This window comes from Fukomys damarensis, unplaced genomic scaffold (assembly GCF_012274545.1).
Source record: "Fukomys damarensis isolate Sample0158 unplaced genomic scaffold, DMR_v1.0_HiC HiC_scaffold_31, whole genome shotgun sequence".
Taxonomy (NCBI): domain Eukaryota; kingdom Metazoa; phylum Chordata; class Mammalia; order Rodentia; family Bathyergidae; genus Fukomys; species Fukomys damarensis.
The window spans coordinates 369,190-386,727 of NW_022900943.1; the positions used below are offsets into that span (position 1 = coordinate 369,190).

A 17,538-nucleotide genomic window follows, 5' to 3' on the forward strand; every position below is an offset into this window, starting at 1 on the left:
CACTTATAATTCTTGCACTCAGAAAGCTAAGGCAGGAGAATCACCATGAGTTGGAGGCCAGCCTGGGATACACAGTGAGTTCAGGTCAGCGTGAACTACACAGTAAGAATCTTGTCTCAAAAAAAAAAAATCAGGTGATAGTCAAGGTAGAATTAATCTGACGCAAAATTCCTTTATAGCTATGAACCTATGAAGCCCAACAAGCTATATGCGTCTAAAATATAGTACAGTGGTAGGAAAGGAAAAGAAGAGACATTCCTATTTCAAAAGGAGAAAGAGTGACAGGACTGCAGTAAGTCCAAAATTTAGCAAGGCAGACTCCATGAGACCTTAAGGCTGAGGAATTATCCTCTTAAACTGGATGCTCTGCCTTCAGGACCCACTGAGTCAGAGGTCCTCTCCCTAGCTCTGTTTGAGCCCTCACAGCTTTGAATGGGCCTGCCCCAGGGCTCCAGGAAGACCATCTGAGCTGCTGAAACCAAGGTTATTGCTGCCTCTTGAAACACTACACAATCATGATGATCTTTAAATTCCCTTTACAGTCATTCTTCCTTTGCCTTAAATAATGTGCATTCATGGCCAAAAAACCATGGTCTTGTCCTATAAATTTCAAGAAGTCCAGTTGCCTTCATTTTGTTTCACCTCCATTTCCTCGTTTCAACTAGCATGTTCTTGCTGGAGTTGCCGATTAAGTCTGTAGTTAATACCAATGTTAATCTTACTGAGTAGTTTACCTGCTACACCCATTAAGTTTTTTCTTCAGAATATGTTTTCCTAACTTTTGTAATGGGACAGGCTGATAATTTTCCATCTCTCTAAATTCTGGCTAATTTTTCTGGTGAATAATTATGTCTTCCATCTACTTTTGCTTATCCTATTTTACTGTAAGCAGTCAGAAGGAACCACGCCACTCTTTTAACACTTTGCTCAGTGCTCTACCCCACTATGTATCCAATTTCATTGCTCAGTTTTACCTTCCCCAAAACAATAGAATATAAACACAATTCAGCCAGTTTCTTTGCCATTTATAACCAAGACCCTCTTTCTTCCAGTTTCCAATAAAATGTTCATTTCATCTGATGTCTCAGCAGAATGACCTTTACTGTCTTTATTTCTACCAAAATTCTTTTCATGATTTATGCAGTCTCTAAGAAGGAGGAGGCTTTGTCTCCAGCTTTCTTCAATTCTTATCACCCTCAACAAAACCACCTTTATCTCTAAAAGGCAGCATCAGTTTCTTCTGTCAAACATCTTAACACTTTTCCTGGCTCTCCCCATTACTTCATTTCAAAGCTGCTTCTACATTTTTATGCATTGGCTACTGCAGCACCCCACTTCCTGATATCAATTGGTATCTTAGTTTTGGCTACTGTAACAAAATCCTATGAATACTATGACTTAGATAACAGATACAAGTTTCTCACAATTCTCAAGGCTGGGAAGTCCAATCTCAAGATGTTGCCCACTTCAGTTCCCGGTGAGGCTCTAAGAATAAGAGCTGATTTTCTCTGTTTTGCAGATGTATGTCTTCTTGCTGTATCCCTACATGGTGGGGAAAGAAAACGTCTCTCCTGTCTCTTCTTCCAAGATCAATGTTCCCTTTCACGAGGGCTCCACCCCACACCTACTTGCTGCTCCAAAGCCCCACCCCAAATACAATCATTTCAAGAGAAGTAAACTTTTAGCAATTAACTTCAAAAAATTTTATTAATAGCCTCTTAGTTACCATGTACCCATCACATTATAAATAAAACACAAATAAGTTTTAGGTGTTTGCATGGATCTCAACATCTATTCCAAATGTACTCTTTCCAATTCAAGTCAGAGTATTTGGATACTTCTAAGAGACAAAACAAGGCTTTAACCCCACATATTAATTTGTTAGTATATCTCTGCATGGTATTTATCTTGGCAACTTGTGTTACAAAAGCTAGCATATACAAAATTTCCTTTTGTATATACTTAGGAATATCTGGTATATAAAAAGCAGAGACTTCTGGTTTCTGGAGAATAAACCAAAATATCTGGAGAAAATCATATCTTACTCAAGAATAAGTTAACTAAAGCAGAAGGTCTTACTATTTGTGACCTATATCTTAGAATGTTTCGGTTTTACAATCTTTTGATTTTAAAATTTAGTCTGTAGAGTTTCCTATGAATAGAAAAATCCTAGGACTCTTCCATTCAAGGCTGCCCAAAATAAAATATGGGGGCTAGGAAGAGTGGTTAGGGATTTTTTTTTTTTCCCAGTTCTGGGGATTGAATACAAGGCCTTTTCACTGAGCTACAATCACACGCCACCCAACCCCACCCCTGTCCTCTTTTTAGACAAGTTCTTGCTAAGTTGCTAAATCACCCAGGGTGGGTTTGAACCTGCTCTTGTAATCACCTGCCTCAGATTCCCAGGGAACTGAAATTACAGGCATGTAGCACCACACTCAAGGAAATAACCTTATTTCCTCCCTCTTGTACTCCTCTTCTCAAGGGCAGGAGGAGGGACAGCCTTTGTTTGACAAGAAACTGGGCTGAAAGGAACGATCTGAGTTTATAAGTATGGGATGATTCTTCTTCCCATCATGTACTTGGGCGTTAGCAACCTGTGACTGCGATTCAAGAACTGAAAAAGGGTAGTAGTCTTTTCAGTGCCCACCTCCCCTTCAGTCTTTCTCCTTGCAACCAACGTTTGCAAGGTTACCCAGGAATCTGAAGTCCTTCAGCCCATGAAGACCTACTCTAAACTTCCCAATTCCAAAGGCTTAGTAATATGAAGCAATGGTTTTTTCCTTGTTTTTGTTTCTAAATATGAGTGATCAAACCTACATTAAGCATTGGGCCAGGGATTTAGCTCAGTGGTGCCACTGCCTTCCTCACAAGTGGAAGGTCCTAAATTTGATTTCCAGTACCATTAAAAAAAAAATCCACATTAAACATTAAGATCTAAAGAAATTGCTTTGGATCTTAGGTCCAGGATCTTGGTTCCAGGTGAAACTCTATTTACTAGATGTGTTTACTGCATTTTAAAACAGAAAACACAGTGGTACCTCAGTTTATGAACTTAATTTTACAACTGCGAGGAAGGCAGCTGCATTTGTGTGTGTGTGGGAAAACGGCCGTGGTCCCGTTTGTCACCAATGCAGAGTTCACGAACAGAAAATTCTGCCAAATGCTTTTGTGAACAGAATTGCTTACAAACAGAAGCATTTGTGAACTAAGATATTACTTTTTTCCTCGTTAGGGTACTGTTGCAAGAGTTAAGTCAATGTAAGAAAATGTTTCTGATGAACTAATCTAATGGAAAATGTGGGATGAATTTTATCCTCTAGTTGGTAGGAAATATAAGAAAAGGTATATGGGAGGGGGAGAGAGAGACGCTGGCTTCTTCTAGTGTAAATGTTCTACCTTTTTGCTTCCTTCAAATTCATTTCCTGCTAGCCTAACCTCTAAGGAAGTAATATATTTGGAAAACAAAGCTAGTACAGCTATTTTTAACACAGGTAACAGGTATTACTTGGTGACAACATGAAAGCACAAGTCCCATGGTACCTGTGAAGCACTAGCTCTGTGCTATGACATGACAGGCACAGAGGCACATGATTTCATTTGTGTAACTTTCCTTCCCAACAGTCTCATATATGTATGTATCAGTATGTTTATAGGGCTGGCTAAAGACAGCCCTGACTGATGGCTGCAGGAAGGAAGTTTAATTAGCAAACAGATAAAATTTTAAATGTTGTCTGAGTCTCAAGTCACTGGGTCAAATACAGCTCTTGAGGATATTGTCACTGACCTTTATTCACTTTAGGTCACCAGTCACCCTGATTAAGAGATTTGTACTTGTAAAAAAGATTAATCTTTAAAAGAAATATTTGTCATTTTTAGCCTGCCTAGTGGTCTGCCAGATTTCTTCTGGGGAAACCCAGTTCAGATGGCTTGCATGGGGTTGCCTGTGTACCTCAATGCTCAGGGGCTTAGGGGTGGACCTACAGCACAGGCCTCATCCCTAAGAGCACTCCACAGCCAAGTGCCCAGATACTTGCTCGGAGACTTACAATGAAGTGACCCAGACTAAACCAGATCCTTTCCACATTGCTCTACCTGAAGGAAAAGACACTTTTCCTTACCTTTAAGATTTCTGGCAGATATTTTATCAACTATGTGGAGTGATTCTGAGAAGAACAAAATCTGAAAGCATCACTGGATTCATTGAACATAGCTGCACCTTCTAAGATCTACTCTTAAATCTCTTGATTTCAGAGTTAACATTCGGCTTTTTGGCTGAAGCTGTTTTGAATTAACTTTCACTTGCATTCAAAAGAACAAAGAAAAGAAAATTATAGCCATCACTAATGAATCTGACTTTACTAATATTTGGTGTCATGTTTACAATGTAAATGTTACAGTACTTCCAAAAAGAGTGTTTTATCAATGGGAATAAAACTTGCTTACTGAGTCAATGAATTTAATTTTAGAGATTTCATAGAAAATAGATGAAAACACAATTGTTACTACTAGTTTGCTTTTGTTGGTAAAACTTTCCCAATTGCCTTAAGACAAATAAGTCACATGGGAAAAATTCATAAGATTATTTTACTAGAATTTAAGGGAGAGAAGATGATATAATCAAGTTCACAAAGAAAATCTTCACGTTGAACTCTGGTGAAAAAAGAAAATTCATGTTGCTGCTTCAGTCTCCACTGGCCAGGATACCAAAGAAATGCGCCCTTTCCCTGGCAATGGCAGTGCCATGCTAACAGGAATACAGCCATCTTTTCATGACCCTTAACTCGGGATCAACAATCCCAGATAGGAATTTTGAAAAATGTCTTCCATTTCTGTGGTTTGTCTCATTCAGCTGAGAACACTGTTGGCCACTGCACAACTGTTCACCAACCATAGGCTCTGGTCCACACAGCTTTCTTCTTAAACTCTGGGAGAGTTCTCATGGACAATAGGGTGGCTAAAAGGACAGAAAGCAGAGTACACTGTTGCATTTACTGAAGTTGTGCTTGAAAAGGTCATTTTGATCAAAAAGGTGTCAGAACAGAATCTGGTTTTTTCTCACCTGGCTAATCTTCGAGACTTACTCCCATCAAGACTTAGAAGAACTTTAATAGTAGAAAACTATTTTAAAGATTTGGGCGTTTTTAAAGTTACCCTACAATCAGTTATTGGCAAATTTTGCAGATTTCAAAATTCAAAACTGACCCTTCTGTGTTGCTGTGGATGCTTGTTTTCTTGATGTGAGTGCTGATTTTGTTCTCTTATAAAAATCTACTTAAGATGTGCACTCTTTCCTATGTAAATATAATTATTTCCATTAAATGTTTAAAGCTTAAAAAAAAAAAATCCTATAAAAATGTTGAGTTCATGTGTTGAATGGAGCAAGTGTGACTGCTGGGTTCTATCTGGGCCTGCGCTCACAGGTTACCAGTCCTCTCTCGGATCAATCTGAAGTAGAGAAATTCTATGTAATCCCTTTAGGTAACTTATTATGTATCTTATTTTAGAGTATTATAGAAACATATTTAGATGTTATTTAGATATAATGTATGACATTTAAAATATAATGTGGGTTTAAAATATTAGTTATACAGCAATTGTGTGTGACTCTAATAAGGTCATGAGTATTCAATCAAGTGAATGAATGTGTGCTTCCTTGAATCAAATGAATACTTTCCACATTGGTATCAGTTGTTAACTTTGTAACCAAAGAGAGTATGTGTTTAGAGCAACCGATGGTATTATGGATCCATGGTCATTAAAAAGTATTTCAAACTCCCTGAGGCCAATAATCAGAAAGTCCTAACAGCAAGACTCTAGAAACGGATCCCATTCCAGATTCTCAATCAAGTTCACATCATCTAGATGCTTCCTCCCTACCTACTAAAACAATGTGCCACACTCACAATAAAGTATGAGCCATCCTATGAGTCTAGGCTGGCCAAATAAATTAGTTCAGAGCTGGCAACTTGAGCAAGACCTTTTTGGACACTATCTGACAGCATACCAGGGACAGTGGCAGCAGCCACTGGCTCCAGACCCCAAGTCATGGATGACAAGCAGAAGTTACCTCAGGCTACAAGGCCAATGCCCAAATCATCATCATTTTCAGATGATCTTTCAAGTTTGAGGGTTCTACAGTCATAATATAATAAAGTCATTAGGGAAGACATTAAAACCATCTAAATGCCTGATAGTTAGGGAAATGCCTAGTTCCATTGCAAAATACTATGTAGTCATACTGCTTATGAAGCAGGTACAATAACAGGTCTAAATGTATAAAAATGTTAAAAATGCAGTACTCCAATTGTCTGTGTATTTTATCAATTATACATGATTATAAATATGTAACAACAATGCTCATATAGTGCAAATATTTCTGTGGAAATTATCAAAACTGCCTTTGGAATGAGACTGGATTTTTTCATTCCCATTCTTTTACTTCTCTGAATTTTCCACATTTTAATCAAAACAATTATTTTATCATCATAATAAAATGTTTTAGAACTATTTAAGTCAAGGTTAAATTTAAAGGCAGTGAAACCATTTTTAACCCTTTTCTGGTTCAAAATGACCCATCAGTGGCCACGCAGAACCTTGCAGGAACCAGTGTCACCCATGGCCTTCTGCATCACACAGAGCAAAGGTGATTTTTGTCTACCCCAGGCATGAAGTATGAAGTCCTACCTTTTAATAGATCTTTGGACTTGGCTGAGAGAGCTTCTTTAGAACTTTCCTTGATGCTGAATAGCCAATCAATGAACTAGAGGGAAAAGGAACAATGTCAGTGAGGAAAATCCTACCATCAGCATGAGATCAGTCAGTCCCTTTGGGCCTGTGTCCATGCACAAAATTATACCAGTCTTTAGGTAATTCCTGCCTGGGGTGGGAAGTAGAGATGAGACAGGGACTGAGCACAAGACATGAACACAGTTCACATTTAGTCAAAAGACCTCATAAAGTCTTAAAGCTTGTCTGCTTAATACCACAAGACCTGGAATAGGTTTTGAGAGCAAGGAGACAGGGGTTTGAGGGATCCAAGTGATTATCCCTATCACAGAGAGGCCCAAGAGGATTATAGCCTTGCCCGAGTCTACTTCAAATGACTAGGAGAGCCAAGATCTGAATCCAACTATACCTGGCTCCAAAGCTCCAATATACTTTCTTTGCATCCTGTTTGTTCCATCTGCATTTGGGCCTACATACTTAGGCTGGGCAGTAAATACAGAACTCAATAAGTATAAGCTCCTGTTACTGAAACAAAATATGTTTCTGTAGGTGAGCTGAGTTTGTGCCCAAATGAATACAAAACAGAAGTTTAAAAGCAAGAGAAGAGGCTTAAAATAATTTAGAGCCAAGTGTGTTAACTGTAAATAAATCCTATGAATGAGATAGAAACAGTACTCATGAGTTTGACTGATTTCCCAGCATGTAGCCAAAATTGCTTGTGAATTAGATACAGAGTAATTTCATCGATGACTGACAATTATCACATCATCTCACATCTTCTATTTGCCTTCCTGTCCTTGCTTGGAGATTCTGAGCACCGACTCACTCATATTTTCATTCCCAGAATTAAGAGCCTGTGCTCCTTGAATAAATACATGGAAATACGGGCTTTTCTCTCTATCTACTCCTAGTCGCGAGCAAACTGCTGCTGTTGTCATTGTTACTGTTTTTAATCAGCAGTTACCTGGACAGCTTGGGCTGGCCTCAGTTTCTGAGACTGCATTTGGGCCTTGGTATTAGGAACTGTGGTATGATTCAAGGTTCACTTAACTCCCACCTCAGTTCTATGGCAGGAACTGCTTAAGGCAAAAGCCTGTCTGCCCTGCAAAGCAAGGACCTGCCAACCTCACCTTCTGGGCCTGTTCCTTCCAGGGCTCTTTCTGCAGCAGAAGCAGCATGCTCTGGGGAAGGAGAATGAGGGCCTCCTGCAGAATGAGCCTGGGGAATATGCTCATGCCAAGGAAGCTTGATGCTGGCCCCTGGCCAGTCTGACGCCATGGTAACCAACTGGCACTGAGGCCAAGGAGGAGTGGAGCCTCATGGTCTGCCCACGCCACCACCGCAGCGGCAAATATCAGCAACAGGAAGTCCAAAGCCTGTGATGGGAAAAGAAGCGACACCAGGTTGTAAGAATAACTGCTCCCTATGGCACCAGAGAGTCACTGTCAGCATTTCTCAAAGATAACAGAAAGAAGAGAAAGAAAAGTTCCAAGGAGCATGCTATCGCCTGGATCCTGAATGTCCTTCCCAATGGCCCATGTGGTCCCCAGAGCAGTGCTACTGGGAGTTAGTGAAACCTTGGGAGGGGGGCCCGTGAGAGCTCTTTTCACCATTAAGGTTTGTCTCCAAGGGGACGGTAAGACCTAGCCCTTTTATCTTTCTGGCTGTAAGGTAAGCAGTTTTGCTGCATGATATACTCTTTCCACGATGTGACTGCATTAACAGGTTCAAAGCGATGGGGTCAACTGATCATGACCACTCCAAACCTGTGAGCCAAAACAAACCTTTCCTCTTGCTAGGTTGATTACACTAGGCATTTGTTATAGCAATAGCAGGTTAACTAACACACAGCAACATATTCTCTTAATATAAGTTCTGATTTTTTCCAATTTTTTTTAAGTTCTATGTTTTAAGGATACTATAAATGACTCCTCTAGATTGTACCTCTTCAAGCACCACATTCTGAACAGATGTTGACTGGTAAGCAACATTTCTGATATAACCCATCAGTTCCAATAGCCACTCCATTCTCTTCAGTACACCTAAAGTGAAAAGGATATTTTCTTACTAGATCATAATTTTGCTTTGAAATGTAAAACAGGTTAGTAATAACTATCATAACTGAGGCAGAACACCTGGTGAGGATTCCATTAGATAGTTTTAAGTTCTCTTGCAATACCTGAGACTTATGATTGCCTGTGAGAGTTGAGATCTTTCATATCAGATAACAGAATTTGGGCTTTATTCCCAAAAGGGAAAGGGATCAAGAGATGGAGGAAAGGGGATGAAAAAAGGAATTAAGATGTGTTATATACATGTGCCAACTCCACACAAGGAATATAAATGTCATGGGTTGCAAACATGTACTAATAAAAACTAAATTTTTTTTTTCTTTTTTTTTTTTATTGAGTTTATTGGTACATTTAGGGATACAGTACAGTTACATTCATTGTTGGGATCATGTACCTTTACATAAAAAATAAATTTAAAAAGTGAATCTATTCTTTAATACAGTACAGACATTCATTGTTGGGATCATGTACCTTTACATAAAAAATAAATTTAAAAAGTGAATCTATTCTTTATGCTTCCCTTCTCTTAATGATAAATTGTATTTACTGGAGCTTCTCTCTCAACATTAAACACATTATGAGAAATACAACATACTACCTAGCCAGTAATGTTGAATTTGGGTAATTAGCTGTTTTTATAGACCTCGTTTGCTTAGATGTTCCCAATTTATGCCAAAATGACAGAGCAAACCCATCCTAAAGATATACAAAAAAATAAAAACTAGCCGTTGTAGGGTAACTGGTGAACAAGCATCAGGAAAAATATTGATTTTTGTCATTAAAAATTTTTTTTTTGAATGGGGATTCCCAGCACAGTAGAGTAAGGAAGATTTATAAAATCTAGAGATGAAAATGATAATTAGGTTTAAAAGCTGGCTAGTTAGAACCAAAGGCAACATTAGATTATTTCAGTTTATTGCAAGGATCTTCAAGGTTATTTGGAAACACCCGCTAGATTTCTTCCTGATAAATATTCTTTGGATTTAAAATAAAAGATCCAGTTTCTCACTGCAGGTTCATTTTTGGTGGGGAGCATTAATATAGACATGAGACAACTGTCTTAACTGCCAGAGATGAGAATAAATAAAAATTTCTTATATAGCCTTATAGAATATTACAATTATGTTTGTCAGTTTTCCCTCAAATACATAAAGACACAAAAAACAGATAGGAGAATGGGTAACATAAGGAATTTGCCTAGGATCACAAAGGCTTCTCAACCACATCTGACCCATGAAAAATGAGTGCAATGTGGAGAAATCAGCACAAGGCCAGGAAGATCCAAGGCGCCAGGAGACGAATCTGTTTCCAGGCGACCGTGCCATCTGATTCCAAAATGGCCCAGAGTTGCACAACGTGACTGTGGCAGAGCATCAGCCTGAGAATGCAGGTAGCTCATGAAGACTGCGGTGTTCTCACCTCTGAGAAGTTCTCCTACAGTAGTGATGATGAACCTTCTGGAACTTTCAATGCTAGCGAATAGGCGGCTGCAGCATGGGTGCCACAGTTTCACCACCACTATCCTAAAGAGTAACTCTTAAATTTTGTTCTATGACAATCTAAAAGCCATTTTCATTAAATCATCAGGCAGAATTATATCTTACGTGTTTGGGAAGTGAGTTAAACAGGCAGATAGATACATCATTTGTTTGATTCTTGAGGATGTAGAAGGCCAAATACAATAAAAAAACCCTGAAAATTGTTCACTGCCTCATCCAAGAAGTAGATGCATGAGCTGTAACTACTCATGCCCATTCAAATCCTCTTCATTTAGGATAAGGAGGCCTAAATTGCGTTGAGCAGCACTAAACTAGCTTTGAAGTTGAGGAAACAAATACAACTTAAAAGGGTCCACAGTTGGTTCTGTCTCTGTCCCTGATGCTGGCCCATGCTGGACTCACCTGTGTTTGCATGGCTCACAATCCGTGCTTGGTAGAAGCTGACCATAATCATCCAGGCCAGAGTCTCGTCCTCACGGTGCTGCACAGCAACACTGAGTATGTCAGTTAGGCTCATGAGGGGGAATCGTCCTTGAGAAACTAAGTACAGCTTGACAAAGGCAGCCTTTTCCATGTTGCTCTACAAAAAAGCAAATAATTCAGTCACTATTAAATGAATTGAAGTAGCTACATAACCTCAGGGCAAGGGCAACACAGAAAGAGTGAATTTGACGTTATTATTCCCAATGCAAAACCTCTTCACGTCCTACAGGATGTGACCTTATCTGTCTGTGCGCTACATTAAAAAGCACATAGAAGAGCAGGTTGTCATGTCACCTTCTGTTTCTTCATAAAAAACATGAATGTGTTCAGAGGTTAATAGGTAATATTTAGGAATCATGCACAAATAATAGTAAGATGACAGCTAGCAAATATAGTCCTAATCCTATGTGAAACACCATTCTAAGCACTTAACATATTTTTATTCAACAGTTCTCAAAATATTGTACACAGACCCCCCCCATTTAAAAGGTTCTGTGAAGTCAGAGCTATTTTTATAATCACATCAGACCATACTGTATTCACTGTTATTTTGCATAGGCATTTATAATGTTTCTAAAAAGCTGGTTCTACTTAACATATTCTTGTAAACAACAGTTTCATTCAATCTTGGCCCTTTAGTATGCATCACTGTAATATTTTATGAGACAAACTGGGAAATATGCTTAAAGAATTTATGCAAGGAAAAAGGTTGTCTCAAGGAAAATCACTCCGGAGATTGAGCTGTGAGCTAAGACAGCCCTCTTCTAAAGGAACGCCATTTACTTGAAAGCACAATGGAGAAATTCGCTCTTATTCAAATTAGATATTTAGGAAGTAAGTCTGCTGCTTCAAGGAAAATACCTAACACTATTTGTTGCCAAAGGTAAAATCTGAGCTTTCCAGCAAAAATTAATTTTCAGAAAATCTGTATCTGTTATGATGAGGTTCTTAATAAGAAAGTTTTTTTTTTTTGATAAAACTGCTAGAGATCTTAACAAATGTGATGTTTTGATATTGTATAACAAACATTTGGAAGATCTTCAAAACCCAGTGATTCAACATTTTCCGAATGACCAATGTATGATAAAAGATCATGCATGGGTAAAGACCTGAAGTGGAAGACAGACCAAATATATATTTTTGGTACCAGGAATTGAACTCAGGACCTTGCACTTGCCAGGCAATTGTGGTGCCACTGACCTACATCCCTGGCCCCTAAGATATATTTTAATGTAGCAGAGTATATGAATTTTATTTATATGGCTTTTGATTCCACATTGCAAATAAGTTTTAAGAAACTATGAGAACCAAAACCTGTCAGGTAAAGGTACAAGATTCCAATGACGAATGTAACTGTACTGTATACCTAAAATGTACCAATAAACTCAATGAGAGAGGAAAACAAAAAGAAAGAAACTTCCTCTCTCCAACTACATGTCTGTATGAGGCTGGAATTTCTAGATCAAAACTATCTCCCACCAGACTGGAGAAGCAGCCATGAGAATCCAGCTGTTTTCCTAACCAGACATTAAACTGGTTTACAAAAATGTTAAACAGTGCTTCTTTTCTCTCTCCTCTGTCGTACATTTTTTTGGAAAATATTTTTTAACATTTGTTTTAAAGTATAATGGAGTTATTTTGAAATATCTAAATATCTTCCTAGTTTTTATTTCTAATGAGGTAAATTTTAACATACACATACATACCATATATATACATCCATATCCATCTTCTATATAAATAAAATTTCTCTGAAGTCCCCAGCAGTTTTTGGTTTTTTTTTTTGTTTTGTTTTGTTTTTTTTTTTGTACTGAGGATCAAACTTGGATCCTTGTACTTGAGAGGCAGGTGGCGGTGGAACCACTGAGCTAAATCCCTGTCCTCCCCAGTAATTGTTAAGAAAGTAAAGTGTTCTGAGACCAAAACATGTGAGATTTGTATCACCATTTAATTCATACACTAATCTTCTGCAGTAGACTACTACCATTCCTTTATAGATGAAGAAACTGAAGCACAGAGGCTAAATAATTTAGCAAGGATCATACAGCTATTGCAGACAGTAACAGCTAGAATTTAAAGGGTCCATGCTCTTTAGCACTACCTTCTTCTTTCTGTTCTTTCCAGAAATAGAAATAGGAAACGCTGACTTCAGTGGAGTAGACTAATTCTTTTGGGGACATCACAAAGCTGTTTATGTTCCACTGACAGTACCTTAGTAAACCAAACACAGCAACCTTTAGTTTTAGGTACCAAGAGGTAAATCACAGGCATTATTTTCTACTATATTACATGAATGTAATGGGATATATAGTACTTAGTTACATGAATGTAATTATTATAATAACTGCTAAGTCTTTGAACTATTTTACGTACCTAACATGGATTAAGTCATTTAAATCTCAAATCAACACTAAGCTAGTATTTCCCTTTTACAGATGAAGAAGCTAAGGCAGAGAGAGGTTATGAAGCTTAACCAAGTTCACATGCTAACAAAATAGATTTCATAATGGAGCATTCCATCCCCTTACCACTTCACCACACTGCTTCTGTTTAAAACACACTACAGTAATCTCCAAAACACTGACATTCCAAATACTCTGAGCAGAGGTTCTCAACCTTTGTACATACCAGCCTCCCCTGCAAAGACAGTTAAAGCACTCCTAGGTGCTACCTCTAGAGTTTCTGATTCAGTCAGTCTGGAGAGAAACTTGAAAATTCACATCTCTAATCAGTTACCAAGGCAGCACTGATGCCACTGGTCCAGGATCCACACCTTGAAGGCTACTGTTATGCAATATAGTACAGAAATTTAAGGACCTAGCTGATTAGGCAAATCTGCCATAAAGTGAAATAAATGACATGATGCCCACCATACTGGTGTGGGGGGTGGGCAGTAATGGTATTAGCTGTATGCAAAGTTGCATTCAAATAAGTTAGCCAATTGGGATGTAGTTATTCTAAAAAAAAAACAATCACTGTTATCTGCAACTCGTATTTAACAAAATATTTTCCATTTTATTTATTCAATCTGGCAACTTTATTGATACCCTACTTTTTGCTCATTCATCATTTGACTAGGTACAGAGGTACTTATAAATTATTGTGTCAGGGCTAACAGTGCTTGTTTTTCAAGTACTCTTCTGAATTTCAAAAGGAGAGCATTCAGTACAAAAATACAAATATGAGAACAATATTATTTATTTATGCCCTCCATGCACCAGAAAGTTCTTTGGTCAGAATATTACCATTTATACCAGTACTGCTTGGCAGAAGCTGTACTTATTTTTGCCTGCAGGTCCTGACAGAGCAGAATAAACTGTGTTAAGAAAAGTATCCACCTATCCACTTATGGAATATGTACCAATCCAGGTGGCAGGCTGGACATTAGATCCCACAGTCAAACAGAAAGACAATTTCCTGAAATTAACCAGTAACAAACAAGCATGAAGCTAAACTACCTTTAGTCAAAAGGTCAGTATACTCACTTTTTCAATTGCACTTTCTTCACACACACACACACAAACATATATGTATGTATGTATACAGAGAGAGAGAGAGAGAGAGAGAGAGAGAGACAGACAGACAGACACTGAGATTTGTTTTTACCTTAGTAATCTGGGAAACTCTGTTGGCATCATCATCCGTCATTTCTGAGAGGCATTTTGCCATACTGATATACAGCTCTAGCCAATTTCTCTGTTAAAAGAAAATCCCAAGCATATCAATGTACAATGTAAAACAGTTAGTATGTTCTTCACATCCTGACAGATCAGGGCTGGGATTTAGCTCAGTGGCACCATGCCTGCCTGGCAAACTCATTTGATTCCCGGTACCAAAAACACACACACACACTCTGATAAACTATCACCACTATGAACAGCCCTTGATGAGATTTTAATTTTAACCAAACCTGAACATATAGCCAAATTTTTTTTATTTTTGGTACTTGGGATCGAGCTCAGGTCCTTGTGCTTGCAAGGCACGCGGTGGAACCACTAAGCTAAATCCCCATCCCCAATTTTCACTATTTTAAGAACATCTTTCCTGTTGCTTTGGACATTTGTTGGCTTGTACTCTTTACTCCTCACCAGAATTCCATTTTTCCAAGGGGATTAACTTTTTTTTAAAAAATTCATTTCAAATATCTGTTTGGGGGGTTATATTGTTTTTTTATATAAACTGCATATAAAACAATATGCACCAGGATTCTCCAGTTGTAAAGTGTGAAGAATGTATAGCTTGCTGATTTTTTACAGGTTATCTGGGTAAAAAAGCCTACTGGCAAATTTGCTGGTGTATCACTGGTTTGCCTGCTTCTAAGTCTGCTTAAATTTTAGTTTTTAAATACTATAGGCTCAACCTAGCTCTTGGAATCAAACGCACTCCTGGTGAAACATGTGGTTATTTCTTGATAGTCTCTCTCCCACCCCCACATTCTTAAAACATATACCTGCCTCTTTGCCAAAAAGGCTTTTAAAAAGCCCAAACAAATTGTCAGAAATGTAAACATTTTTGTTCCTCACCCGAATCTTACTTGGCAGAAGGTCAAAAATCTTCCCAGTGGCTTCACAGAGCAGACTCCAAAGGTGGTAGGCAGGGCTGGGCAGTTTCATGGACTGGCTAAGTCCCTGTAAGGCACTTGGGCATAACTCAGGATTGTAAAGTGGTGAATTTTCTATAAAAACAGCCACCATTAAGTTTTCAACAAAACTTTGGATCTGTTCTCCAGTGACATGTTTTATCCAGACAGGCACAGATTCCAGGAGGTATTTCTTGATATTCAACTGGAAATAAAACAGAAGAGGTCAGATGTAAACAGGTACATCTGGGTTGACAGTGCTCAAAACTCTAGTGCAGTGATAGTGAACTGTTCAGAGACTGAGTACCCAAACTGCAACCCAAAACCCACTTATTTATTGCAAAGTGCCAACACTGAATTAAATCTCGAGGTTCCACTGCTTTGTTGAGGCTGGGGCAACTTGGCTTGTGTGCTGACAGAAGGCTGTGTGCCCACTGCAGCCATCACTGCTCTATGTCATCACTGAACTTGAGGACAGACTCAAGAAAAAAGGGTCAGTTCCTCCGCCCTCCCTCATTTTCCCAGAGCTTTGTGGCCCAACAGGTCACCAACATGAGTAATTTTGGCTACTGCAGTTACTTCTGATCCACTTCTGATCCAGGAAGACAAGTGCACATGTGATGCTTGCAATCTGCCTCTGAAATACTAAATTTAAACCCAGGATCTTTTCAGAGGGGAGAATAAAATGCCCCTTCTGAAATAACACTTGCTATTTAGTTTTAAAAGGCTACATCCTCCAGCAAGAAATGCCCCTAAACATGAAAGGGTCATTTGCTGGAAATCAACTAAACAGAGCATCTGATGTCAGTAACTTCTAAAGACATGCAGGGAGTGATAAGCAGAACTGGCATACTGGGGCCACTGCTGCCTGAAGGGCCACCAGCTACACATGAGGAACTGACCTGGGATCCAGAGTCCAGACAGCCACGGAAGTGGGTGGTTACTCTCAGCTCAGCTCTGAGAGAGACTTTAAGACACTATGCTTCAAAAGTCTTATAAGTAAGATACTGAGGGGAAGCAAGTCTAAAAGAAGTAGTCTAAAAAAGTAAAACCAGTAACTTTCCAAAATAATTTCAAGAAGTTGTCATAAATTTTCTGAAGAGCTCATTTGAAGTATGCCATTTCAGGTCATTTTATCAGAAAATAAATTTTAAAACAACTTGTTAACTAACAAAGATAAAAACAAAGATCCATAACCAAAGACAAATACAGAGCTGTAGTGACCTAAAAAGGAAAAGGAAAGTTCTCTTAAATCTAGAAAAATTTCTGAACGTCAACAAAATAGCTATTCAAGATATACCTGATTCAAAAGACAGCCAGTGTTAACAAAATAGGGTTTTGGGGTCAGCTACAGTTTGAGCTCCTATTTATTAGCTAAGCAAACTTTGCCTGACTTCCACTTGTCTAAGTTTATCAACTTATAAAATGAAGATAATAAAATGCATTTCTCAGAAGTAAGCCAGACACAAAAGACTTTATATTATATGACTCTAAAGAATTTCTTTATGGAATTTAAATTTTTATACAAATCCTTTTTTAAAAGGCAAAATTACAAACAGAAGATTAGTGGTGACCTGGGACCAGTTGGAAATGCAAGCTGAAAACACATACAATGAAACCTATGAGAGAAATGTTCTTAGAGATGACTGAAAAAATTTAAATGTACTAAAACATACCGTGGCTACACTTATAATGGTTATTTTTAGGGAATATGTAATTAAAACTCAATAAAGTTATTTTAAAGATTGATGTGCCAGAGTTGTACAGATTAAATCAATGTCTGTTAAGTACCCAGGTACCCAGCAAGCACTCAGTAAATGGCAGCTGGGTGGAAGCCATGTGGGAAGCGAGACGGAAAGGGAACAAGCCTCGGAAGTGTGCACCTTCACAAGGAGGAAGAAGAACAGAGCAGGCTAAAAACCCCATAAAATCAATGAAGAGTAGGGAGGACTAGATCCAAACACTGGGGAAATAGGAGGGGTTTTGCACTATTTTTGAAAATTCAAGGCTTCTAGGACAGAAGGCCAGATTTTGAAGAGAATTCAAAGATGAAGAATATTTAACATAATCAGCTGGTAAACACTTGAAATTATGCAATCCATGTTTCCGTCCTAGTTTAATATACTCAAAATTACACATTTCCCTACCTTCCTCTACTCTTCCCATCTACCCCCAC

At 38.4% G+C, this 17,538-nt stretch overlaps 1 protein-coding gene across 2 annotated transcripts in view; it reads right to left on the minus strand.

Annotated features, from left to right (window-relative positions):
• Window positions 1-2,233: 2,233 nt before the first annotated feature.
• Focad (focadhesin) overlaps window positions 2,234-17,538 on the minus strand; it is a 268,590-nt gene continuing 253,285 nt past the window's right edge. For both annotated transcript variants that reach the window (XM_033757649.1, XM_033757648.1), the window contains 7 exons: window positions 15,307-15,567; window positions 14,390-14,479; window positions 10,703-10,880; window positions 8,674-8,771; window positions 7,860-8,105; window positions 6,688-6,763; window positions 2,234-4,957 (listed from right to left, as the gene is read on the minus strand). In XM_033757649.1, the coding sequence (XP_033613540.1) occupies window positions 4,884-4,957; window positions 6,688-6,763; window positions 7,860-8,105; window positions 8,674-8,771; window positions 10,703-10,880; window positions 14,390-14,479; window positions 15,307-15,567 (1,023 nt within the window). In that variant the 3' untranslated portion in view covers window positions 2,234-4,883. The remainder of the gene's footprint in view (window positions 4,958-6,687; window positions 6,764-7,859; window positions 8,106-8,673; window positions 8,772-10,702; window positions 10,881-14,389; window positions 14,480-15,306; window positions 15,568-17,538) is intronic.